This window comes from Miscanthus floridulus, chromosome 17 (genome assembly GCF_019320115.1).
Source record: "Miscanthus floridulus cultivar M001 chromosome 17, ASM1932011v1, whole genome shotgun sequence".
NCBI classification, from domain to species: Eukaryota; Viridiplantae; Streptophyta; class Magnoliopsida; order Poales; family Poaceae; genus Miscanthus; species Miscanthus floridulus.
In genome coordinates, this window is record NC_089596.1 from 94,912,005 (window position 1) to 94,936,770 (window position 24,766).

Sequence of the window (24,766 nt, forward strand, 5' to 3'; positions counted from 1 at the left end):
GGGAGTCTGGGACCAGCTTCAGCGGCAGAAGGGCCTTCTTGCCGGCGCTAATGAGCTCCTATCGGTGTGGAGCGTGGAGGTAGAGGACCTCTGCCTTCGTTGTGCCGACGCGAAGGCCGAGGCGGCCACGGCCCAGACGCAGCTTGCCCCTCTAGCGGCGCGGGTGAAGGAGTTGGAGGAGGAGCTCACCTGCGCGGTCAGAGATCGGGATGCCTTCAGGGGCCGAGCCATTGAAGCTATGGCCTCGGCCGTGGATCTCGCGGGGCAGCTGGGGGCGGAACAGAGGGCGCACCAGCTGATGAAAGGTGCCTTGGATGAGGCCCTTGCTGCAGCTGAGGGCTCACAGACCGAGGCTGTGGTTTGGAGGGGGACGGTCGAGGGTGAGTTTTAGTCCCCACATTTTGTTTTCTTTTTCTTATGTTTGCTCCCTAACTCCCTTGTGTGACGCAGAGCTAGGGAGTGAAGATTCCAGGGCGGCCGAGGCTTCTCGGATCGAGGCCCAGCGCTTGAAGGAGGAGGCCGAGGCTTCCAGGGCCGAGGCCCTGCGCTGGAAGGAGAAAACCGAGGCCTGTCAGGTCAAGACCCGACGCTGGGAGCAAAAAGCCAAGGGTGAGTTCCGTGGGTTTCCGCTCCTAACTTAGGTTGTTTTCTCCCTTGCTCGACCTCATTCCATTTTCCGCGGTGCAGAGTCAGAGGCGGAGGTTACTCGGGCCGCCGAGGCTTCCAGCGCGGTGCAGACGGTGCTCAAGACCGAGATCGGGGAGCACGAGGCGCTGAAGCGTGCTGCCCTTTCCGCCTGCGAGGCCCTGGAGGTTGAAGGGGTTCAGTCAGGCAGCTCCTTGGGGAGCCGTTTGATCACACTGAGCAACCAGATGCGCGAGCGACTCCGAGGAGCGCTGCACATGGGTGTCAAGCGCGCGCTAGCCGTTATCTCTTCTCACTACGTCGGCGTCGACCTCCCGGCCATCAGCGATGGGTATGTCCTGCCTGATGATGACGACGAGGCTAACGTGGTGGTCACGAAGCTGATGGAGGCGGCGGAAGGCCCTGGCATGGCGCTGGCGACGCTCTTTGAAGAGGAGGTGGTTCCTCCCCTACCACCCACCGGTGTTGAAGGCCCTGAGCCTTGATCTGGGCCCTAGGGGCTTATGTAAAAATAGAGCAGGAGTTATTTTTGTATCATAACGTTTGTGGCTGTCGAGGCCTCTATTTCTGAAGTATTTATGTTTCTTAGTTGTTTTTCTTATGTTTTCGAGCCTCTGCCCTCTGTTGCTTCTGATTAGATTTCGTTTGCAAAACACCCCTTTGGGGCCTAAGCCGTCCCTTGGGCGAGAGGTAGTGAGGGAGTGCCGTAGCCCGGAGGCGTAGGCCGTCTCGCGGCTCTACCGGCCTCTTGCCTTGGAAACAGACCTTAGTCCGAGGAGTTTTTACAACTGATTCGTCAGAGCCTGCTAGAGTCTTGGCGTAGGAATTTTTGTGAAAAACAACTAAAGAATGGTGCGTGGGACCTAGGGGGGGAGTTCCCCATCTAGCCCCCGAGGGAGGCTTGGTCCTACCGAGGCAGAGCCGAGCCTCCCTTACCGTGTTACTGAATTGCCGAGACCTACGATGGGATCGGGGGGTTACTCGAAAAATTTAGATCAACTAAAGAACACTTTTTAATTGCATTTCGAGAAACGACATATACAATGCTTGGAAATTTAGGGATAAAAGCGACGTAGCTGTTCTATGTTCCAAGTGTTGGTGAGGATTTCGCCCTTCTCGTAGGCTAGCTTGTAGGTCCCGTGCTTTAGTACTTGGGCGGGCCACCAACTTCCAAGTCATCGATGAGGTCACTGGCCTTCCTAGACTTGTCTTTGATGTTATCCACGCCGGCCTCGACGGTTCACCCGATGTGCTCGCCCAAGACCTGGGTGGTGCACCGCTGGTACATGGCCCCTGCATTTCTAAGACTGAATGGCATAGTCACATAGCAGTACATGTCGAATGGGGTGATGAAAGAAATCGGCTCCTCAGGAGGTGGCGAGGCAGAGCTTGATGGCAGGACGTCGCTTCGTGCCACTGACATCTTTCCCCTGCCCAGGCTTAAGCTAGACAGGTCCCCAACTAGGGACTCTGTACCAACAGCCGGGCATGGGATGCCGACGGGGCGTCGCCGCATGCCGCCGGCGTTTCACCCATGTCCAGGCTCAGGCAAGTCAGGTCCCCAACCAGGGACCTTGTGCCAACAGCTGGACATGGGGTGTCGGCAGAACGCGGTGCGCCACCATGAGCTCGCACGGTGTCAGGGTGGTCCTGCCCACGTTGCGCCTGGTGAGCGTGACGAGAGCGGCGGCTTGGGAGCCACCCGCGCCTGGGCTGCTGGTGCGTGATGTCGCCATCGGTTGACGGGGCTCTGGGTGGGAGGAGTACCACGTCGTACTTGTATCCTAGAGACATGAACTCTAGGCTCCCGAACCAGATCATTGCGCCGAGATGTAGTGGTCATATGGGGTCAGCCATTCGGGACTTGTTGGGATGATTAAGCTTACACGTAGTATTCCCCCACCTAGCGCGCCAACTATCGGTGTTTTGGACTGGGGGTCCTCAACCAACTAGTGAATTTGAACTGCATGCCCCTAATCCCGGATGGTGATGCAAAGAGATACAAGGTTTATACTGGTTCAGGCAATCGATGCCCTATGTCCAGTCTGAGAGATCGATCTTGTATTCCTTGCACTGAAGTGCTCGTAGTAGGGGGTTACAAGCTAGGGGAGAGAGGGAGCTAGTCCTAGGTCTCGGCAAGGTGTCATGTGGGCCGTCTGAGACGTTGCTCTCAGGCGGCTGGGATGTGTGTGTGTGTTACAATGTGTTCCTCCTTTTCCTTCCTCTTCTAAGCGGCCCAAGTCCTCTCCTTTTATAGTTGAAGGGAGGACAAGGATAGTACATGTGTTTAACTATGCGGCGTCGTGCCAACAGGGGCGGCATGTCCGAGCCTTGTGGCCTATTCCTGTGGCGGCGTGGTCGTCGGAGTGGTCCGTCCTTGGAGCACTGGGGTGGCGTGCCAGTCCCATCCGATCCTGTGCGTCGTGAGAGCCCTGGGACTGCCCCGGAATGGGTGCGGCGGTGGACGTGCAAGCCGCTGTGGACAGACTGTGTGCGAGGCTGAGGCTTGGTCGGTGCCGAGGCTAGACCGCAGTGGGGGGTCTCGGCGGGCACAAACCTCGAGATAGCCGAGACCTTGGCGCACAGTGCCGAGGCCCTGAGTGGGCGGCTGATCTGGTGCGCCAGCTTGGAAGCGGTGATAACCCGGGGCAAGTTGTCCATGTCGCGTTGTTTTCAAGGCGGGGATCGCGGGGCACAGTGCAGGGTGGGCGCTGATCGTGGGCACAGCGTCAGAACACAGTGGTCGGTAATCCCCGCCGTGCCCTATCCCGGCCGGTATGGCGTTGATGCGACGTTGGGTCCCGTCGACCATTCTGTGGCGTCGAACCATCGTCCGGCTGAGATTGCGGGAGTGGTTGAAATATTAATGAGACATGATGCGCTGTCGGGAGGGTCGGTCGAGACGGGGGCGACGGACTATGGGTAAGCTGGTCTCGCGCGATACGGAGAATGCACCCCCTGCTGAGGCCTTCCGTGGAGAGCCTCGCGTGAGGCAGAGATTGTGTTCCCTGCTGAGGCCTCCCATGGAGAGCCTCACGCGGGGCGGAGATTGCGTCAGGACGCCGAGACCTCCCGTGTGAGGCTCGAGGCAAGGCGGAGGGCTCGGTGGGCCCGGTCGTGGTGGGTGAGGGGCCCACGGCTTACCTTCTAGCTTTGTTTTCGATGGGACTTAAGCGACCCCTTTGATTGTTCGCTTGGGGTACCCCGTTCTAAGGTACTTGACACCAACCTCGACCAATTCAGTGGCGAGGCGCTGGACTCCAAGAGTCGCGCAGGGACGTTCGAGCCCGCGGAGGCCATCAAGCTCGTCCCAGTCGACTCCGCCTGCCCCGACGACCGGGCGCTGAGGATCAGCGCCACCCTCGACATCAAATAGGAAGCCGTGCTCGTTGACTTCCTCTGTGTGAATGCCGACATATTCGCATGGAGTCCCTCGGACATGCCAGGCATACCGAGGGAGGTCACCGAGCACACCTTGGATATCCGGGCCGGCTCTAGACCGGTGAAGCAACGCCTGCGCTGCTTCGACAAGGAAAAGCATAGGGCTATCGGTGAAGAGGTGCAGAAGCTCTTGGCGGCCGGGTTCATTAAGGAAGTGTCCCACCCAGAGTGGTTGGCTAACCCCGTGTTAGTTAGGAAGAAAAATGGGAAATGGAGGATGTGCATAGACTACACCGGTTTGAACAAAGCCTATCCAAAAGTCCTCTTCCCATTACCCCGAATCGATCAGATCGTCGACTCCACTGCTGGGTGCGAGACCCTATCTTTCCTTGATGCATATTCTGGTTACCATCAAATCAAGATGAAAGAGTCCGACCAGCTCGCGACTTCTTTCATCACCCCATTCGGCATGTACTGCTACGTGACTATGCCTTTCGGCCTCAGAAACGTAGGGGCCACATACCAGCGGTGCATGACCTAGGTCTTTGGCGACCACATTGGGCGGACCGTCAAGGCCTATGTGGACGACATCGTGGTCAAGACCAGAAAGGCCAAGGATCTCATCGATGACTTAAGGATAGCCTTCAAATGCCTTAGGGAGAAGGGCATCAAGCTCAATCCTGAGAAGTGTGTGTTCGGGGTCCACCGAGGCATGCTCTTGGGATTCATAGTCTCAGAGCGCGGCATCGAAGCCAACCCAGAGAAGGTCTCGGCCATAACCAGCATGGGACCAATCAGAGACCTCAAGGGAGTACAAAGGGTCATGGGATGCCTTGTGGCCCTGAGCCGCTTCATCTTGTGCCTCGGCGAAAAAGGCTTGCCTCTGTACCGACTCTTGAGAAAATCCGAGCATTTTTCTTGGACCCCCGAGTTCGAAGAAGCCCTCGACAGACTCAAAGCGCTGCTCACAAATCCTCCCATCCTGGTACCCCTAGCTAGGGACGAGGCTCTCTTACTCTACGTCGCCGCAACAATCCAAGTGGTCAGCGCTGCCGTGGTAGTAGAAAGGCAGGAAGAGGGGCATGCTCTACCCACCCAATGACCTGTTTACTTCATCAGCGAAGTGCTCTCCGAGACCAAAACGCGTTACCCCCACATCTAGAAGCTGGTCTACGCCGTAGTCCTGGCCTGGCGCAAGCTGCGTCACTACTTCGAGTCTCACCCAGTGACCGTGGTATCATCTTTCCCCTTGGGAGAGATAGTCCATAACCGAGAGGCCTCGGGTAGGATAGCCAAGTGGGCCATCGAGCTTATGGGGGAAACCTTGACTTTTGCGCCTCGGAAAGCGATTAAGTCTCAGGTCTTGGCTGATTTTGTGGCTGAATGGACTGACACCCAATTACCACCTGCCCAAGTCCAGACAGAATGCTGGACCATGTACTTCGACAGGTCCCTGATGAAGACCGGGGCAGGCGCGGGACTCCTCTTCGTCTCGCCCCTCGAAGTACACATGCGCTACATAGTGCGGCTCCACTTTGCCGCCTCCAACAACGTGGCCGAGTACGAGGCCCTCGTCAACGGCTTGCAAGTTGCCATCGAACTTGGGGTACGACGTCTCAACGTCCAGGGCGACTCGCAGCTCATCGTTGATCAAGTCATGAAGGAGTCAAATTGCCTCGACCCCAAAATGGAGGCTTACTGCAAGTTGGTTCGTCGCCTAGAAGACAAGTTCGACGGTCTCGAACTAAACCACATCACGCGGAAGTACAACGAGGCCGCCGACGAACTGGCAAAGATGGCCTCGACACGGGCTCCGGTCCCCCCGAACGTATTTGCCAGGGACCTTCACAAACCTTCCATTGACTACACCTTGGTAACGGAGGAGCGCCCACCTGTGGAAACCACGGCGGGGCTCGACGCCCCCTTACTGCCAAGACCCCCTCGATTGAGCCCGAGGTCATGGGAGTCAACACCGAGCCTCTGTAGACCAACCAGGACGAGGATTGGCGAATCCCGTTCCTCGATTGGCTTGATTGGGGGGAGCTTCCTAGCGACAGGACCAAAGCCCGACAGCTTGCGCGCCGAGCCAAGACTTACATCCTCTGCAATGACGAGTTGTACAGGCGAAGTCCCTCCAGTGTCCTCCAACGATGTATCACTGCCGAGGCAGGCCGAGCCCTGCTTTGGGACTTGCACGCAGGCGCCTGCGGGCACCATGCGGCGCCTCGAACGCTCGTAGGAAATGCTTTCCGCCAAGGGTTTTACAGGCCGACGGCGGTCACCGACGCCACCAAGCTAGTACGCTCCTGCGAAGGATGTCAGTACTATGCTCGACAAACACATCTCCCGCCCCTGGCCCTCCAAACCATCCCCATCATGTGGTCGTTTGCCGTATGGGGGCTCGACATGGTCGGGCCTCTACAAAAGGCCCCCAGAGGCTACACCCATCTACTGGTATCAATCGACAAGTTCTCTAAATGGATCGAGGCTCGTCCGATCAATCGAATCAAATCTGAGCAGGCAGTGCTGTTCTTCACTGACATTATCCACAGGTTTGGGGTTCCTAACACAATCATCACCGACAATGGGACACAGTTCATCGGTAAAAAGTTCCTAACGTTTTGCGACGACCACCACATCCGTGTGGCCTGGTTGGCCGTAGGACACCCAAGGACCAACGGCCAAGTAGAACGTGCCAACGGCATGATCCTACAAGGCCTCAAGCTAGGAATTTACAACCGGTTGAAAAACTTTGGCAATAAATGGCTCGCCGAACTCCCATCGGTCATATGGAGCCTGAGGAACACTCCAAGCCGAGCCACGGGGTTCACGCCTTTCTTCCTGGTCTATGGGGCCGAGGCCATCCTCCCCACTGACTTGGAATATGGTTCCCCAAGGCTACAAGCCTATAACGAACAAAGTAACCGCACCACCCGAGAGGACGCCCTCGATCAACTAGAGGAAGCCCGAGACGTCGCGCTACTACACTCGGCAAAATACCAGCAGACTCTACGGCACTATCAGGCCCGGCACGTCCGAGGCCGAGACTTGAAGGTAGGCAACCTAGTATTGAGGCTAACACAGAGCAACAAGGGCCGCCACAAGCTGACCCCGCCATGGGAAGGACCGTATATCATCGCCCAAGTACTGAAGCCCGGGACCTACAAGCTGGCCAACGAGAAGGGCAAAATCTTCACCAATGCTTGGAACATAGAACAACTACGTCGCTTTTATCCTTAAATTTCCAAGCATTGTATATGTTGTTTCTCGGAATACAATTAAAAAGCGTTCTTTAGTTGGTATAATTTTTTGAGAAATCCCCCGAGCCCATCGTGGGTCTCGGCAATACAATAACATGGTAAGGGAGACTCGGCTCTGCCTTGGCAGAACCAAGCCTCCCTCGGGGGCTAGAGGGGGGACCCCCTAAGTCCCACGCACCATTCTTTAGTCGTTTTTCGAAAAAATTCCTACGCCAAGTCTCTAGCACGCTCTGACGAATCGGTTGTAAAAACCCCTTGGACCAAAGTCCGTTTCCTAAGCAAGAGGCCGGTAGAGTCGCGAGACAACCTACGCCTCTGGGCTATGGCACTCCCTCACTACCTCTCGCCCAAGGGACGGCTTAGGCGCCAAGGAGGCGTTTTGCAAAAGAAATCTGATCAGAAGCAACAGAGGGCGGAGGCTCGGAAACATGAGAAAAACGACTAAGAAACACAAATACTTCAAAAAGAAAGGCCTCGACGGCCACAAGCGTTATGATACAAACATAATTCCTACTCTATTTTTACATAGCCCCTTGGGCCCAGGTCAAGGCTCAGAGCCTCCAGCATCGGCAGATGGTAGGGGAGGGACCACCTCCTCTTCGAAGAGCGTTGCCAGCGTCGTGCCAGGGCCTTCCGCCGCCTCCATCAGCTTCGTGACTGCCGCGTCGGCCTCCTTGTCATCATCAGGCAGGACATAGCCATCACAGATGGTCGGGAGGTCGACGCCAATGTAGTGAGAGGAGATGACGGCCAACGCACGCTTGACACCCGTGTGCAATGCTCCTCGGAGCCGCTCGCGCATCTGGCTGCTCAGCGCGATCAAACGGCTCCCAAGGGAGCTGCCTGACTGAACCCCTTCGACCTCCAAGGCCTCACAGGCGGAAAGGGCAGCACGCTTCAGCGCCTCGTGCTCCCTAATCTCAGTCTCGAGCACCGTCTGCACCGTGCTGGAAGCCTCGGCTGCCCGAATAACCTCCGCCTCTGACTCTGCACCATGGAAAACGGAATAAGGTTGAGCAAGGGAAAAAACAACCTAAATTAGGAGCGGAAGCCCACGGAACTCACCCTTGGCCTTCAGCTCCCAGCGTTGGGTCTCGACCTGACAGGCCTCGGCTTTCTCCTTCCAATTTAGGGCCTCGGCCCGGGAAGCCTCGGCCTTCTCCTTCAAGCGTTGGGCCTCGACCCGAGAAGCCTCGGCCGCCCTGGAAGCTTCACTCCCCAGCTCTGTGTCACACAAGGAAGTTAGGGAGCAAACATAAGGAAAAGAAAACAAAATGAGGGGATTAAAACTCACCCTCGACCGTCCCCCTCCAAACCATAGCCTCGGTTCGCAAGGCCTCAGCTACAGCAAGGGCCTCATCCAAGGCACCTTTCGTCAGCTGGTGCGCATTCTGTTCCACCCCTAGCTGCCCCGCAAGAGCAGTGGCTGAGGCCGTGGCTTCAACGGCTCGAGCCCTGAAGGCATCCCGATCACTAGCTGCGCGGGCGAGCTCCTCCTCCAACTCCTTGACCCATGCGCGCCAGAGGGGCAAGCTACTCCTAGGCCATGGCCGCCTCAACCTTCACGTCGGCACAACGAAGGCGGAGGTCATCCACCTCCACGCTCCACGCCGCCAGGAGCTCGCTGGCACCCGCAAGCAGGCCCTTTTGCCGCTAGAGCTGGTCCCAGACGTCCCTCTCCCACCGGAGAAAGACCAACTTCCCAAGGGACTGGGTCTTGAGCTCCTAGGGAAGCAAAACAGCGGTCATTGATTACAACAAAACTCAGAAAAATGCAAAATCACGCGAGAAAAGAAAACGTGAACCTGGGCGACTCCGGGCAGTTCGTCGGCCACCACGGACAGTGCCATCCATAGTGACCGCTCCGCCAGCTGGCGGTATTGCTCAAAGGTGCCCCAGCGCCCCCCCTCGGCTGTGTCCTCAAGGGTGAACAGAGGCTCCCCCTCAGGGTCATCCTGGCTCTGCCACAATACCCGCGGGTGATCCCACCCGTGAGGCTCGGGTCGTGCCCGCACAAGGGCTGAGTTTCCCTCGCCCAAGGTCAGAGCCGACTGTTCCATGGCGCTAGTCTCCTCGGCGTCGACCACCTCCCGCGCCTGAGAAGTATCATCGGAGGAGATCAGATAGACCTCCGCCTCCTGGGCGCTCTCTCGTAACAACGGTGGGCCCTGAACCAAGGGCGCCACCAAGGCCTCCGCTGCCTCCTGGACAGATGGCCTCGCCGCCATCACATCGGCCTTGGTGATCTCGGGGGCTCCGGCCTCCGTGATTATGGCCTCGATGGTCTCGGGGGCTCCGGCCTCCGCCATCGTGGCCTCGGAGGTCACAGAAGCACCGACCTCCACCGCTGCGGTCTCAGTGGGCTTGGGCGCCCTGGCCTCCGTCGCCTCAGCCTCAGAGACCCCGAGGGCCTCGGCAACCAAGGGCACCCTGGCCCCATCTGACTCGTGAGCCTTGCCCTCACGGGGTGGAAGAGCTCCCTCCCCCGTCTGTGTCGGGGTTGCCTCCCCAGCCCCTCCTAGGGTGGCCGGCTCCTTCGGGTCGGCCCTCGCCGACGCCGTGCCGCATTGTATAGCGGCTTGTGCCTTCGCCACCCAGTGGGTGGAGGAGCCGGGGCTCGCCTTGAGCGCCTTAAGGGGCGCCAAGGGAAGCTCGTCCGCAGGCCATTTCTGACTAAGGAAAAATCACCTACAAGGTTAGCACGAGACCAAAAGGCGAACAGAAGGCACTGCGACCCCACCAAAAATACACCTACCTCGAATGGGGCGGCAACCGCTTCGCCACGGCGACCCTCGTCCGCAAAGGTGGTGGCGGCGGTAGAGGCATCGCCTTCGTGTCCATCGGCGCCGGCCGATCCTCAAAGGACCCCGGTGCCCCATCGGTCCTCTGCGGGGGAGGTTGCGTCGCCCCCGCCACCATGTGTTCCACCACCGCCATCGAGCCTACCAGGCTGACGGCATGTTTGCCCAACGCCCGCACCCCGGGCGTGTCGGCCTCAACCCTGGAGCGGGCAATCGCCGACCCTAGGTCCGCTTCTCCTCCTCCTCCCGGGAGTGCCGGGCCGCTTGCCAACGCCCTGGGCACCACCTCCACTACGTTAGGGAGATGGTCTAGGGGACCTCGCCCCACCTCACCCTCGTCATCCTCGTTCGAGGCCTCCATCAACAGCGATGGCGATGGGGATTCCTCAAACGGGAGGCCATCCTTCCTCTGTTGACGGCGGCGCTTGTCTAGCTCCTCGCGCGCGAGGATCTTCTTTGTGCGCTTCGCTGCCTCGGCATCTTTCTGTTTTTTCTGCACGTCGGCGTTCGCTCGGCTGATCGCCCGCCGCCTCGCGTCCTCGGGAACGGGCGACGGAGAGGAATGCACGTCCCTCATCCCCTGCAAGAACGACGAACGCGCATAAGGGAACAAGAGGTAAGGGGAAATGGAGGAGGCTCGCGGGCTACAGCAGCACACGACTTACCAGCGAGAGGAACCCCCGTGATGGTCGCATCGTGATGGGGGTCAAGTTGCTGCCCCTCAGCTTCGCCTCTACCGTCTCCCCCACCCGACGAACAATTTCCTCGTCGGAGAGGGTGGAGGAGGACATCCAGATGCCCTCAATAGGCTCACCCGGCTTCATCTCGAACAGTCGTTGCCACCGAGCCATCAGCGGCAGCACCCTTCGGCGGTGGAAGGCAGCCACGACCACAGCCACGGTAAGGCCGTGGCCCTGTAGCCTCTCCAGCCCCTCCAGAAGTGGCTGCAGCTTGGGCTGGTCGTCCTTCGGGACGCCGTACTTCCATCTCTTCGGGCAGCTCCCCACAATCCGCCCAGTGTAGGGGGGAAGTCCTCTGTCATCGTTACAAAGGTAGAACCAGCTCGTGTACCACCGGCGGTTGGAGGACGCAAGCTGGGTCGGGATGTAGAGGTGCTGGCGGTCCTGGCGCACTTGGAGAGTGCAGCCGCTGGCCCTTGTCACCTTCCTCATACCCGACGTGCCCGTCGGCTTGGTGGTGTGCCCCGCCCGGAATAGATGGAGCCACAACTCCCAATGGGGAGCAATCCCAAAGTACCCCTCGCAGACGGCAACAAAGATAGCCGCCTGTGCGATGGAGTTGGGGTTGAAGTTGTGGAGCTCCACTCCATAGTAGTGCGGGAGCGCTCGCATGAACCGATCCGCCAGGACGCCGAGGCCGCGCTCGTGAAAGGAGACGAAGCTCACGACGTAGCCATCGCGAGGCCTCAGCTCTGGCTCGCCGTACGGAGCAATCCACTCCGGCCTGGTGGGGTCCGTCACCGGGCGAAGGAGCCCACCGTCGACGAGCGACTAGAGTGTCTCCACGGTAACATCGGAAGGATCCTAGGGGTCCGCCTCGACAACAACAATGTCGCCGGCCTTGAGTGCGATGGAACGATCAGATGCGGCTGTGAGTTTTTCTCTCTCTCCCATGCTCTCGCTTTTTCTCGCTTTCTCCCTGGCTTGCTCTTCTCCCTTCTTCTTCCCGGCACCCGCTGCTCTAGCGACGGCTCGATGGAGGCAGAGCTAACGCAGGCAAGGTAAGGTGAGGAGGGGCGAGACTCTTCGAGTATTTATGCAGGGGGAAGGCAAAATGAACGGGCGATGAAATTGGGGAAGTTCCCCCCCCCAATCAGGCGTAGTTAACCACGAGCCGATTTTGCCGCCCACGCGCCCACTTCTTTCCCATTAATTGCAGGAACAGTTACGTCCCATCCACCACGTCACGCTCGGCCACTACAGCAGCAGGCATCGTTTTGCCTCCCCAGGAAACCGCCTCAAAAGGCGCGCCACCCGTTGCCAAGCCAATGGGGAAGACATCCCCCCCGGCCTATTCCTTTCAGATGAAGGAACCGGGCTCTGAGCCTATTACGGTCTAGGGGTTCGAAGGCTGGGACCCAAGGGGTTTCGACAGCCGCCACAGGGCAACAGAGTCAGGGATGACCGCGGGCGAGCCTATACGGGGCCGAGGCCCAAGCAAGCGAAACGCTTGGGACGCCCTAAGTCGTGTCCGAGACCGGCAGGGAAGTCTCCGAATGGGATCCCACCGAAGGGAGGCACCAAGCCACCGAGGCCCAGCGAACGGCCTCAGCACCCACTAGAGAAACCCTCTGGTACTCTTGGAGCATGTCTCTGGACCGCTAGTTGCCCCCTAGCGAACGGGATACGGGCCTCCACTCGGACTTACCCGATAACAGCTCACCGGAGGTGCCAACGCTCGTGCCCACCGAGGGTAGCCTGGCACATTCCACCCCTCCTTCCGAGCGAAAAGGAAGCGTGAGGGTCGTACAAAAAAGTCAGGGGAACCCCCGACGGACCTCTCGCCCCGTGCAGAGGCTAGGGGGCTCTTCCTGCAATCTTGTCGAGACCTAGCGACCCCGGTTCGCACTCGAGGGGCCTCGGCAAAACAACCCCTCCTTCCGAGCAAAAAGGAAGCGCGAGGGTCGTACAAAAAGCCAGAGGAGCTCCTAATGGCCCTCTGCTCCGTGCGGAGGCTAGGGAGCCCTTCTTGCAACCTCGCTGAGACCCCGCGACCAAGGCTCGTGCCCAAAGGGGCCTCGGCAAACAAACCCTCAAGCGCGAGGGGCGTATAAAAAGCCAGGGGAGCTCCCGGTGGCCCTCTCGCCCCGTGCAGAAGCTAGGAGGCTCTTCCTGCAACCCTGTCGAGACCCAGCGGCTCCGGCTCGCACCCAAATGGGCTTGGTAGACAAACCCTCCGTCCGAACGAAAAGGACATGTGAGGGTCGAATAAAAAAGCCAGGGGTCCCCCGACCGCCCTCTTGCTCTAGGCGGAGGCTCGGGGGCTCCTCCTGCACCTTAGACAAAGACAAACGGTCTAAGTCCACGCTAGAAGTTTCATTACAAATACGATAAAGGGCACCGAGCCCGTTATGGTCCAGGGGTTCGAAGGCTGGGCCCCAGAGGTTTCGACAGCCGCCCCAGGGCAACAGAGTCAGGGACAACTTTAGGCGAGCCTACGAATGGCCGAGGCCCGAGCGAACAATCGCTCGGGGTGTCCTAAGTCGTGTCCGAGACCGGCAGGGAAGTCTCCAAATGGGATCCCACCGTAGGGAGGCACCGAGCCACCGAGGCCCAGCGAATGGCCTCGGCACCCACTAGAGAAACCCTCTGGTACTCTTGGAGTGCGTCTCTGGACCGCTAGCTGTCCCCTAGTGAATGGGATACGAGCCTCCACTCAGACTCACCCGATAAAAGCTCACCGGAAGTGCCAACGCTCGTGCCCATCAAGGGTAGCCTGGCACATTCCACCCCTCCTTCCGAGCGAAAAGGAAGCATGAGGGTCGCACCAAAAGCCAGGGGAACCCCTGACGGACCTCTCGCTCCATGTGGAGGCTAGAGGGCTCTTCCTGCAACCTCACCGAGACCCCCGCGACCCGAACTCGCACTTGTGGGCTCAGCAAATACGATAAAAACTCCTCACTCAAACACGAAAACGAAAAAAGCCCCTGGAGGAATAACACCACTCCTCCAGGGCCTCGGGGGCTACACCCGGCGGGTGCACTCGCGCGCACCCATCGAAACCTCAAGAAACAAAACACAATCCCTACGGGAGCGACTGCAAATCAAGTCCTGATAAACCCTCAGGGAGAATGCACTCACCCTCCCTGAGGCTCGGGGGCTACTGTCGGGTACCATAAAACGGGGTACCCCGAGCGTACACCAAAAGAGGCATTAAAATCTCGTCAACGACAAAGTTAGAGGGAAAGCCATGGGCTCATAACCGGCCCCGTCTGAGCCCACCCGGCTCTTTGCATCGCCTCAGGCCTCTCACGGGAGGTCTCGGCAAGGAGACGCAATCTCCGCCTCGCGCGAGACCTCTTGCGGAAGGCCTCGGCAAGGAGACACAATCTCCGCCTCGCGCGAGACCTCTTGCGGAAGGCCTCGGCAAGGAGACCAATCTCCGTCTCGCGCGAGGCTTTATTCTCCGTCTCGCGCGAGGCCTTATTCTCCGCCTCGCGTGAGGCCGGCTTATCCATAGCCCGTCACCCCCGCCTCGGCCGGTCTTCCTGACAGCACGTCATGTCCCATTAATACGTCAACCACTCCCGCGATCTCAGCCAGACGACGGCTCGACACCGCGGAATGGCCGACGGGACATGAGGTCGCATCGGCGCCATACCGGCTGAGACAGGGCACGGCGGGGATTACCGGTCACTGTATTCTGACGCTGTGCCCACGATCAGCGCCCGCACTACACTGTGCCCTGCGATCCTCGCCTCGAAAACAACACGACATGGACGGCCTGGCCCGGGTCATCACCGCCTCCGAGCCAGAGCACTAGATCAACCGCTCTCTCAGGGCCTCGGCACGATGCACCAAGGTCTCGGCTATCTCGGGATTCGTGTCTGCCGAGACCCCCCCTGCGGTGCAGCCTCGGCACCGACCCAGCCTCGGCCTCGCACACAGTCAGTCCACAGCGACTCGCACGCTGACCGCCGCACTCACTCCGAGGCAGCCCTGGAGCTCCCATGACGCACAGGATCGGATGTGACCAGTACGCCGCCCCAGTGCTCCAAGGACGGACCACTCCAACGACTACGCCGCCACAGGGCTCGGACGCGCCACCTCTGTTTGCACGACGCCGTATAGTTAGCACATGTACTGTCCTTGTCCTCCCTTCAACTATAAAAGGAGAGGACTTGGGCCATTTAGGAGAGGAAGAAGAACACCCTATAACACACACATTTCCCTGCCGCCTGAGAGCAACGACTCAGACAGCCCACATCACACCACGCCGAGATCTGGGACTGGCTCCCTCTCTCACCTAGCTTGTATCCCCCTACTACAAGCATTTCGATGCAAGGAATACAAGATCGATCCCCCAGACTGGACGTAGGGCTCGAATTGCCCGAACCAGTATAATCCTTGTGTCTCTTTGCATCATCATCTGGAACCGGGAACACGCAGGATAAATTCACTAGTTGGTTAAGGACCTCCCGATCGGAAACACCGACAAATATATTCAGAACGACTTGCTAAAGTCTCTCTCCTATGGTCAAAATCTATTTTGTATGATTTTTCCAATGATCAAATACACATATTCAGCCGGAGAGATAGTCTCGTCCTATTTCACGATGCATCTCTTTCTCACAGTAACATGCTTTGTTTGTATCTTCCTCTCTCCATCCATAAAAGAATGTAATTCTCGTTTTTCGAGAAGTCGAACAGTTTAAACTTAGACTAAATTTATATAAAAAAGTATAAATATTTATGATACAAAGTAAGTACCATTAGACTAGATATAGAATATATTTTTATATTAAATTTATTTAGAGACATAAATACTAATAATATTTGCTATAAACTTGGACAAACTTGAACTTCTTTGAACAACATGCATCTCATAATTGTATTTTTTTGGGACGTAGGTGACTGGACGGAGGAAGTATTTATTACTTTAGAGCTACTCCCTTCGTACACAAAAGAATATAATTCTCACATGTCGAGAAGTTAAACAGTTTCAACTTTGACTAAAATTATTTAAAAAGTACTAACACTCTTGAGCCAAAATAAGTATCATTAGATTAGTTATAGAATATATTTTATTAATAAATTTATATAAAGACATAAATGATAATACTATTTACTATAAGTTTAATTAAAATTGAGCTAGTTTCACTGATACGTTTCCTATGATAATATTCTTTTGTGGACCAGATGGAGTATCTTGGAAGCGCCCTTACCTATCTTGTATATTTTTAATATAAAATAACTTGTACAGAGCAGAAACCCATGTCAAACTAGTATAATATATTCTCTTCACTCGGAACCAGCAACAACAAGCTCGATTAACTGAAGTATATAAATAAAGTAATGCTACCACCAAATTATTGCCGCTCTGCATCAATGGCGTGTCACAGGCTCAGCCCCTGCGCGAGACGTTGCTTGCGTGCGACAGCAACTGGGCAAACGCAGCGCGCGACGAGCCGCAATCTTTCCATGCCATTGCCGCACCTTCCTTGTGCTTGGACACCCGAGCCCTCAGCTGCTTGCCTTCCTCCGACTCCATCACCAGCCTCACCTTGGCCTCCACCTCCTCGGCCTTCACCAGTCCCTGCTGCCAGCCGACCATCTCCACGCCGACTGCATATTCCTCCACCATGAACGCCTTGTTCATCTTCTGCTCCGCGTACAGAGGCCAGCAGAGCATCGGCACGCCCGCGACAATCCCCTCCAACACCGAGTTCCACCCACAGTGCGTCACGAACGCCCCTGTCGCCGCGTGATGGAGCACGTCCACCTGCGGCGCCCACAGCTTGACGACGCGGCCGCGACCGTCGGTCCTCTCCAAGAAACCCGCGGGCAGAAGCGCGTCGAGGTCCGGGTCCGCGCGGGGGTCGAACGGTTTCTCCGGGTCGTCGTGGGGAGGCGCCCGCACCACCCACAGGAACCGGTGGCCGGACCTCTCCAGGCCAGTGGCTATCTCCTTCACCTGCTCCTTTGAGTGGTTGCCGGCGCCTGTGCTTCCAAAACAGAGGAACACTACGCTCTTCTCCGGTTGCTCATCGAGCCATGCTAGGCACTCGTGCTTCTCTGTTGCCTGGCCGCCGTTTCCGGCGACCAACGGCCCGACGCAGTACACCGGAGGCATTTTTGGGAAACTCCGCGGATCGCTGAGGGCTGACACCGCACGAGGCTCAATCGATGCGGACGTGTTCACTAGTATTCCATTGGCGTCTTGTATTCTCCTCATCATGTCCATCGTTGCCTTGAATGTCTCACTCCCTGGATCCTCCAGCATTTCAGCAAGGAGATGAGAAGCTGGCATAGTTGGGACGCCATGGAAGTTTAGAGGTGCGTCTCCTAGCTCCCCGAAACTTGGCTGCCCTTCTGAACGAACTGATGAAGCCTGGACGGACACGGCAAGGGCGGAGGCATTCGAGGGGAAAAAAGCGTAAGCTGGGATGCCGAGCTTGCTGGTGACGTCGAGCACCTCGGTGGACATCATGTCCACAAGCACGGCGTGAACGCTGCCGGGAGGCATGGAGAAGAGGAAGTCGTGGAGGTGCCGGCTGTAGCGGCCCACGAATTCCAAGTATCTGACCATGAACTTCGAGTCATGGACAAAGGTGGGAGCGTCCTCGGGCCGTGGGAGCATGTGGAAGAGCACGGACGGCTTGGAGGCGGCGACGCGGTCGATGACGGCGGCCAAGGCGATGTCTCCTTTAAGGGTGGGGTCGATGAACGCGACCACGACGGCGTAGCCCTCCTCCAGGAGGACGTCGGCGAGCTGCACCATGGGGACGAAGTGGCTGACGGCGAGGCCCGGGTACAGGACCACGGTCTTCTTCATGGCTTTTGCTATTGTCGCTACCTGTAGAAGTATATGGACCTGGTGCCGGTGGGGAATTGGATCTGGGAGTAGCAAGAGTTCTTGATATGGGGGAGATGAAACAATGTCCAGATCTAGGAGTTGACTCGCGAGAGATGCGGTGGGCGGGGTCTGCGAGTCGCGAGGGATAGGATCAGGCGGAGTAGTAGGGCAGCTGCAGAGAGCGGTTGAATGGAGATATACTTGTAAACGGCGCGGGCCACGCCGTCAGCCAGCTGAGCTAGACCGCGCCGCAAGAACGCACCAGACCGGCAACCCGCACAACAGCCCAGCACCTATCCGAAATGGGTATAGACGGCGGACACACGAAGCCCAACGGCGCCGCTCCAACTCGTCACGGACTCACGGGCGACTCGTCCCCCGCCGCAATATATCCAAGAGCGCCGCCGCCGTCGCCGTCGCAACCTCCACGGGCGGCTCGTCCCCGCCGCGGCCGTCGCCACGGGCGACTCCACCACTGCCGCCATCGCCCCCCGCCGCGGCCGCCCTACGCCCCGGCGCCCAAGTCTTCGTTGGGCCGTTCGCCGGCTTGAGCATCCACCAGGTATGCCAGGCCCTCCCTCCCCTCCTTTCTGCGCCGCAATTTGTATATGCGGATCTCATCTCCGCAATTGCAAGTGTATGCATGATATGGCGCGCTCCGCTGCTAGTTACCTGACCACGAGAACTATACGGTTGTCAACTCATCCAAAGTTTTGATCTAATTACAAATGAACCAAGAGATACTGGAAACGTCGCATCTCTCGCTACAAAGTTCTTATCATAGAATGCACATATGTTGTCGTTACACTGCATATATATTGGTGACTTTTCCCTGTGTGTCATTATAAAAGATCGTAATCCCATGTGTGCCCCTAAAAAAATTCAGCGGTCTTCAGCGCCATTACTCTAACTTTTTCGTGTCATCTATGGCACTTCCGTCAGTTTTGGCTCTAACGCCGTTAAACCGCAGGTGTGAAAAGACGAAAATGCCCTTAAGTTTAAATATGTTATTAATTTTTTTTAGCATCTTAACGACTTCAAATGAAAAAACTCAAAACTAGAAAGTTGTAGATCTCGTCGAGATCTATAATTTTCATATAATTTTTTTTATTTAATTTCGCAAAAAAAATGATTTGATATGATTAATATATCTTAGAAAAATCATATTCTTTTTTTTGCGAAATTAAATGAAAAAAAATTATATGAAAATTATAGATCTCGATGAGATCTACAACTTTCTAGTTTTGAGTTTTTTCATTTGAAGTCGTTAAGATGCTCAAAAAAAATTAATAACATATTTGAACTTAAGGGCATTTTCGTCTTTTCATCCCTGCAGTTTAACGGCGTTAGAGCCAAAACTGACGGAAGTGGCATAGATGACACGAAAAAGTTAGAGTAGTGGCGCTGAAGACCGTTGAATTTTTTCAGGGGCACACAAGGGATTACGATATTTTATAATGGCACACAGAGAAAAGTCTCTATATATTGAAGTTGGTTTGGTCAGACTGAATATAACTATATGGAGGAGTTTCTAGGTTCGTCTCTAGGTTCGTCACGGAAGTTCTATAACGTGACTTCTGTGATGAACCAACTTTTGTCATAAAACTAAAATTATGATGAATTTAGCTTCTTTGGAGACGAAAGTTGTTCGCCGTGTAAGTGTAGATTCCTAGTAGTGATATAAGGCTCTTGTAATCCAATTCCATTTTAATGAACGTGCACCCGTTTTGAAACGAGCGATCACTTTTTCACCACGCTTGTCTCCACCCCGCCGCACGCTTCCGAGCCACGCAGTCCGTTTTCCACGCACGCTCTCCTCCACTCGTTATGTCGAGAAGTAGGTACCTCCCCCTTTCTCTATTTTTCTTTTCTTTTTTTATTTCTACTTTTTTTTCCCTTTGAGCCACCTCTACTACTTCATCTCTAGAAATCAACGACGGCTTGAAACATGAGCCGCCTCTATTAATCGGATTTCTAGAGGCGGCTCAAAATCCAGCAAGATCCACAAATGTTTTCTACAAATCACATATCGAGCTAAAAATAGCAAAAAAAAATCTTTTTCAAATCAGGGAAGCCCCACTAGCCCGCCTCACATGATCGCGCATCATAAGTCGGATGATTTTTTAGAGGCTGCTAGAAACACAAACTATCAATACAAATCGGATTTCTAGATGTGGCTCAGTATTCAGTTGCCCGTACAAATTGTTTTATAGAAATCACATATTAGGCCAAAAAAGACAAAAAAAATCTTGTTCATATCAGGGGAAGCCCCAGCCCAGCCAGCCTCACAAAGTCACTTGTGCTGCCATAGGGGCTTGAACTCGTGACCGCAGGCCTCACGTGTAGCTTGGTAGGTGGCCTGATCACTCCACCCAAAGTTACTTGTGGCTAAAGGGTAGAAATATTCCCTTGTATTCACTTGGCTCATTTTAAAAATGAATATTTTGGACCATATAAATGAATTCGAATGAAAATTATTTCAACTACAATGTTATATATCTTTTAAAAAACTGTAACTTTTGTTTTGGTTGTCTCTATCTAAAGTCATTTGAAAATTTCGAATTTCAAATGTGAGAAACTCAAACATTATTTTTCTTAGATAAATGATTTTAAATGTAAAAGTTGTTAACTAAAAAGTTGACAAGCTCTACAAGATCTACAACCCTGGTTGTTGCCGTTTCTCCATCCGAGGTTATTTGAAATTTTTGAATTTTAATATATGAGGACTACAAACTAAATTTGAGACCATAGATTATTTCAAATAAGAATTTCTCAACTACAACATTTATATGTTTTTGAGATCTATAAATTCGTTTTTTTTTGTCATTTCTCCATCCGAGGTCAATTAAAAAAACTCAAATATTGAATTTTAAAATATAAGAATTTCATACATAATTTGTAGGATTTATTGATTTCAAATTAAAAGATTGTCAACTACAAAGTCATAGATCACTTCGAGCTATACAACTTTCATTTAAAGCTTATCTTTAGCACTTTGTTTGCAAAATTTATATTTTTACTATGGTGCATCTATTTTTAGTGACGACTTTAGATCTAGAGATCTAAATCTGGTCGTCTCTAAACACAGATTTGGCTAGGCGTGAGAGACTGGCGGACTGGCATGAGCCACGGAGGCCGAGGGGGCAGCCACGCGAGGCCATGATTCACTGGCGTCCGCTGCGAACGATGTTTGGGCTGCACACCAGCCAGACGATGATGCGAGCCTACGAGTTAGCACATGCACACAGCGCATGGTCGCCAGCAGGTTAGTACTCTATTATAAGAGTAGGGATTTGCTGTGGTATACTCAAATAACTATGAGTTATCCATTTAATTAGAATCGGATGATTATGATCACTAATTACCTTCTAGTAGGTTATAGGTGGAATATATATTTATGTAATTTTTTATTTTGTAAAATAGGATAAATAAGGAAAGTTTTAGATGAAAAAAACTTTCTTCTAGATCCAATTGATGCACTTATGATTGGTTGGATGTGGTAGTTTTTTTTTCATTTTGCAACTTTTGTAGGGAACTTAGCGTGAAAAAGTAAAAAATAAACGAGCTGTTACATTACAGACAGTTTATACATAAGCACAAGAATCGTGTGAGCTACCAACTTTATGTGTGCCCAGATAGGTGGACTGTAAATGTTTATACAACCTGCAGCGAGCTATATTATCTGTCTTGCTCAAAGATATAAAGGAAGCAAAGGTACCACCAAATTATTGTAGCTGATCTCCACGGCATCAAAGGTGTGTCAGGTTCGCATGGATTGCACCGTCAAGTCATGGCTTTTCGGCACGGTGTCGTCCGATTTCATTGAAGTCGTGTCCACTGCCTCCCCGACATCACGGACCATCTGGCTCGGTCCTGAAGAACAGCTCATCGGCAATAAAGAAACCCATGCCATCACCCTTGATGCCGAGTTTCGGACACTCGTTCAGGGGGATCTTTCTATCACCGACTATTGCAGCAGGATGAAGCGTATGGCGAACGCTCTGGAGACTTTGGGTGAGCCGGTCTTGGACCGCACCCTAGTTCTCAATGTTCTTCATGGCCTCAACGAGAACTACTCTCACAAGGCGGCGTTAATGTAACACCCTAGGCCTGGCACACGGCACATGCCCGCTCTACCAAGGGGTGGGGCCCCACCTACATAGCAACGCGCTTGCGCTTTCCTCCTTGCTTCGTGTAAAACGGTTAAGCGAAGGTTATTACGCGTCCTTGGCCAGGCAATTTAAGCAGGTTCGACGAACTCAGAATTCGCAGTATGGTACTAAACGTCGCCGCTACCATGTTTCCCGCAGCTACAGTATTAACACTCTTGAGACAAAATAAGTATCATTAGATTAGTTATAGAATATATTTTAATAATAAATTTATATAAAGACATAAATGCTAATACTATTTACTATAAGTTTGGTTAAAGTTGAGCTAGTTTCACTGATAAGTTTTCCATGATAGCATTCTTTTATGGACCGAGGAGTATCTTGGAAGCGCCCTTACATATCTTGTATATATTTTTAATATAAAATAGCTTGTACAGAGCAGAAACACATGTCAAACTAGTATAATATATTCTCTTCACTCGGAACAAGCAACAACAAGCTCGATTAACTGAAGTATATAAATAAAGTAATGCTACCACCAAATTATTGCCGCTCTGCATCAATGGCGTGTCACAGGCTCAGCCCCTGCGCGAGAGGTTGCTTGCGTGCGACAGGAACTGGGCAAACGCAGCGCGCGACGAGCCGCCATCTTTCCATGCCATTGCCGCACCTTCCTTGTGCTTGGACACCTGAGCCCTCAGCTGCTTGCCTTCCTCCGACTCCATCACCAGCCTCACCTTGGCCTCCACCTCTTCGGCCTTCACCAGTCCCTGCTGCCAGCCGACCATCTCCACGCCGACTGCATATTCCTCCACCATCAACACCTTGTTCATCTTCTGCTCCGCGTACAGAGGCCAGCAGAGCATCGGCACGCCCGCGACAATCCCCTCCAGCACCGAGTTCCACCCACAGTGCGTCACGAACGCCCCTGTCGCCGCGTGATGGAGCACGTCCACCTGCGGCGCCCACAGCTTGACGACGCGGCCGCGACCGCCGGTCCTATCCAAGAAACCGGCGGGCAGAAGGGCGTCGAGGTCCGGGTCCGCGCGGGGGTCGAACGGCTTCTCCGGGTCGTCGTGGGGAGGCGCCCGCACCACCCACAGGAACCGGTGGCCGGACCTCTCGAGGCCAGTGGCTATCTCCTTAAGCTGCTCCTCTGAGTGGATGCCGGCGCCTGTGCTTCCGAAGCACAGGAACACTACGCTGTGCTCCGGCTGCTCGTCGAGCCATGCCAGGCACTCGTGCTTCTTCTCTGTTCTCTGGCCGCCGTTCCCGGCGACCAACGGCCCGATGCAGTACACCGGAGGCATTTTCGGGAAGCTCCGCGGATCGCTGAGGGCTAACACTGCGCGAGGCTCAATCGATGCAAACGTGTTCACTAGTATTCCATTGGCTTCTTGTATTCTGCGAAACATGTTCATCGTTGCCTTGAATGTTGCACGCCCTGGATCCTCGAGCATTTCAGCATTGAGATGAGAAGCTGGCATAGATGGCACGCCATGGAAGTTTAGAGGCGCATCTCCTAGCTCCCCGAAACTTGGCTGCCCTTCTGAACGAACTGATGAAGCCTGAGCCTGGACCTGGACGGACACGGCAAGGTGGGAGGCATTCGGGGGGAAGAAGGCGTAAGCCGGGATCCCGAGCTTGCTGGTGACGTCGAGCACCTCGATGGACATCATGTCAACAATCAGGGCGTGGACGCTGCCAGGAGGCATGGAGAGGAGGAAGTCGTGGAGGTGCTGGCTGTATCGACCCACGATTTCCAGGTACCTGATGATGAACTCCGAGTCGTGGACAAAGGTGGGAGAGTCCTCTGTCCGTGGGAGCATGTGGAAGACCACGGACGGCTTGGAGGCGGCGACGCGGTCGATGACGGCGGCCAAGGAGATGTCTCCTTTCAGGGTGGGGTCGATGAACGCGACCACGACGGCGTAGCCCTCCTCCAGGAGGACGTCGGCGAGCTGCACCATGGGGACGAAGTGGCTGACGGCGAGGCCCGGGTACAGGACCACGGTCTTCTTCATAGCTTAGTTTTTGGTCGTGTGGCTACCTGTGTAGAAGTACGTGCACCTGCTGCTGGTGCTGAGGAATTGGATCTGGGTGTAGCCCGAGTTCTTGATATATAGGGGAGATGGAAGGGAGAACGGTGTCGTGGTCTCGTGGAGGGCTGGAGGCAAGGAGCAAGGAAAACAGTTGCCTGCATTATTGTCGATTGCAGACTGCTAGGGCGGCCTTGCAATGGTCATTGTCAACGCTCACTACCACAGTAACTTCCTTGTTTCCGTCACAATAACTGCAAGCCATAATTTGCTTGTTCATCGGTTGCTGTAGCCATAATTTGCTTGTTCATCGGGTTGTTTGTGTTTGTGGTCACGTTGCAACTGGTAGTAGCTACCAAGTACCAATGCTAGCTGGTACCAGAATATGACATTGCAGTTAATCGGGTCCACGTTAAATTTCACGATCTTAGTTGATCGGTCACTCTCTTAAACAGTGGAGGAGCTTCAGCGTAAATCAAACATATATGAATTGGGTCATATATATTGTCACCAATCCGCCGGGATTCAGACAAGTTCTGGGGATAGAGTTCTAGGGAAAGAACAGAGTAGTCGGAATAGAGAGATTAGAATACAGAGAACAGGGTTGGGTTCAGAGTTCTTTTCAGAAAATTTCAAACACGTTGTCACGTACGATGCTTACAAACCAGGACATCTCTACATGTGATATCAGAGGCAGCCAGCCCCGCGCCCACGCCTGCCCGCCCCCGCCTCCGTGCCGCGCGCGCGGCCCCACGCCGGCCCGCTCGCCCCCGCAAGCAGCCACCGCCACGCCCCGCCGCCCGCACCCCTCGACTCCTGCCCCCTACCGCCCTTCCCCAGCCGTCCCTTGCCCCGCCACGCGACCCGCTTCCCGCCGACCCGCGGAGGTCCATCCCCCTGCCCACACCCGCCCTTCCTGCTCCTCGCCTTCCTTCCCTTGCCCCCTCCCCCTTGCCCTCCCCCAGCCGACGCCCCCTCCCTTCCGAACCCGT

The 24,766-nt window shown here is 54.9% G+C and overlaps 3 protein-coding genes across 3 annotated transcripts; 1 reads left to right on the forward strand and 2 right to left on the reverse strand.

The window, feature by feature from the left end:
- Window positions 1-15,993: 15,993 nt before the first annotated feature.
- LOC136514769 (anthocyanidin 5,3-O-glucosyltransferase-like) lies at window positions 15,994-18,184 on the reverse strand. The gene has a single exon (XM_066508481.1). It carries the CDS (start codon window positions 17,600-17,602, stop codon window positions 16,172-16,174), a length of 1,431 nt encoding a protein of 476 aa, XP_066364578.1. The 5' UTR covers window positions 17,603-18,184; the 3' UTR covers window positions 15,994-16,171.
- A 3,209-nt stretch (window positions 18,185-21,393) lies between these two features.
- On the forward strand, window positions 21,394-21,723 carry LOC136516016 (uncharacterized). The gene has a single exon (XM_066509438.1). It carries the CDS (start codon window positions 21,394-21,396, stop codon window positions 21,721-21,723), a length of 330 nt encoding a protein of 109 aa, XP_066365535.1.
- A 448-nt stretch (window positions 21,724-22,171) lies between these two features.
- On the reverse strand, window positions 22,172-24,147 carry LOC136514767 (anthocyanidin 5,3-O-glucosyltransferase-like). Its single transcript, XM_066508480.1, has one exon. The coding sequence runs from the start codon at window positions 23,757-23,759 to the stop codon at window positions 22,314-22,316; it is 1,446 nt and encodes a 481-aa protein (XP_066364577.1). The 5' UTR covers window positions 23,760-24,147; the 3' UTR covers window positions 22,172-22,313.
- Between the last annotated feature and the right edge of the window lie 619 nt (window positions 24,148-24,766).

Bases quoted from the DNA above. Each gene is read 5' to 3' on its own strand.
- LOC136514767 (XM_066508480.1), bottom strand. From the start codon at position 23,759: ATGAAGAAGACCGTGGTCCTGTACCCGGGCCTCGCCGTCAGCCACTTC.
- LOC136514769 (XM_066508481.1), bottom strand. From the start codon at position 17,602: ATGAAGAAGACCGTGGTCCTGTACCCGGGCCTCGCCGTCAGCCACTTC.
- LOC136516016 (XM_066509438.1), top strand. From the start codon at position 21,394: ATGGATTGCACCGTCAAGTCATGGCTTTTCGGCACGGTGTCGTCCGAT.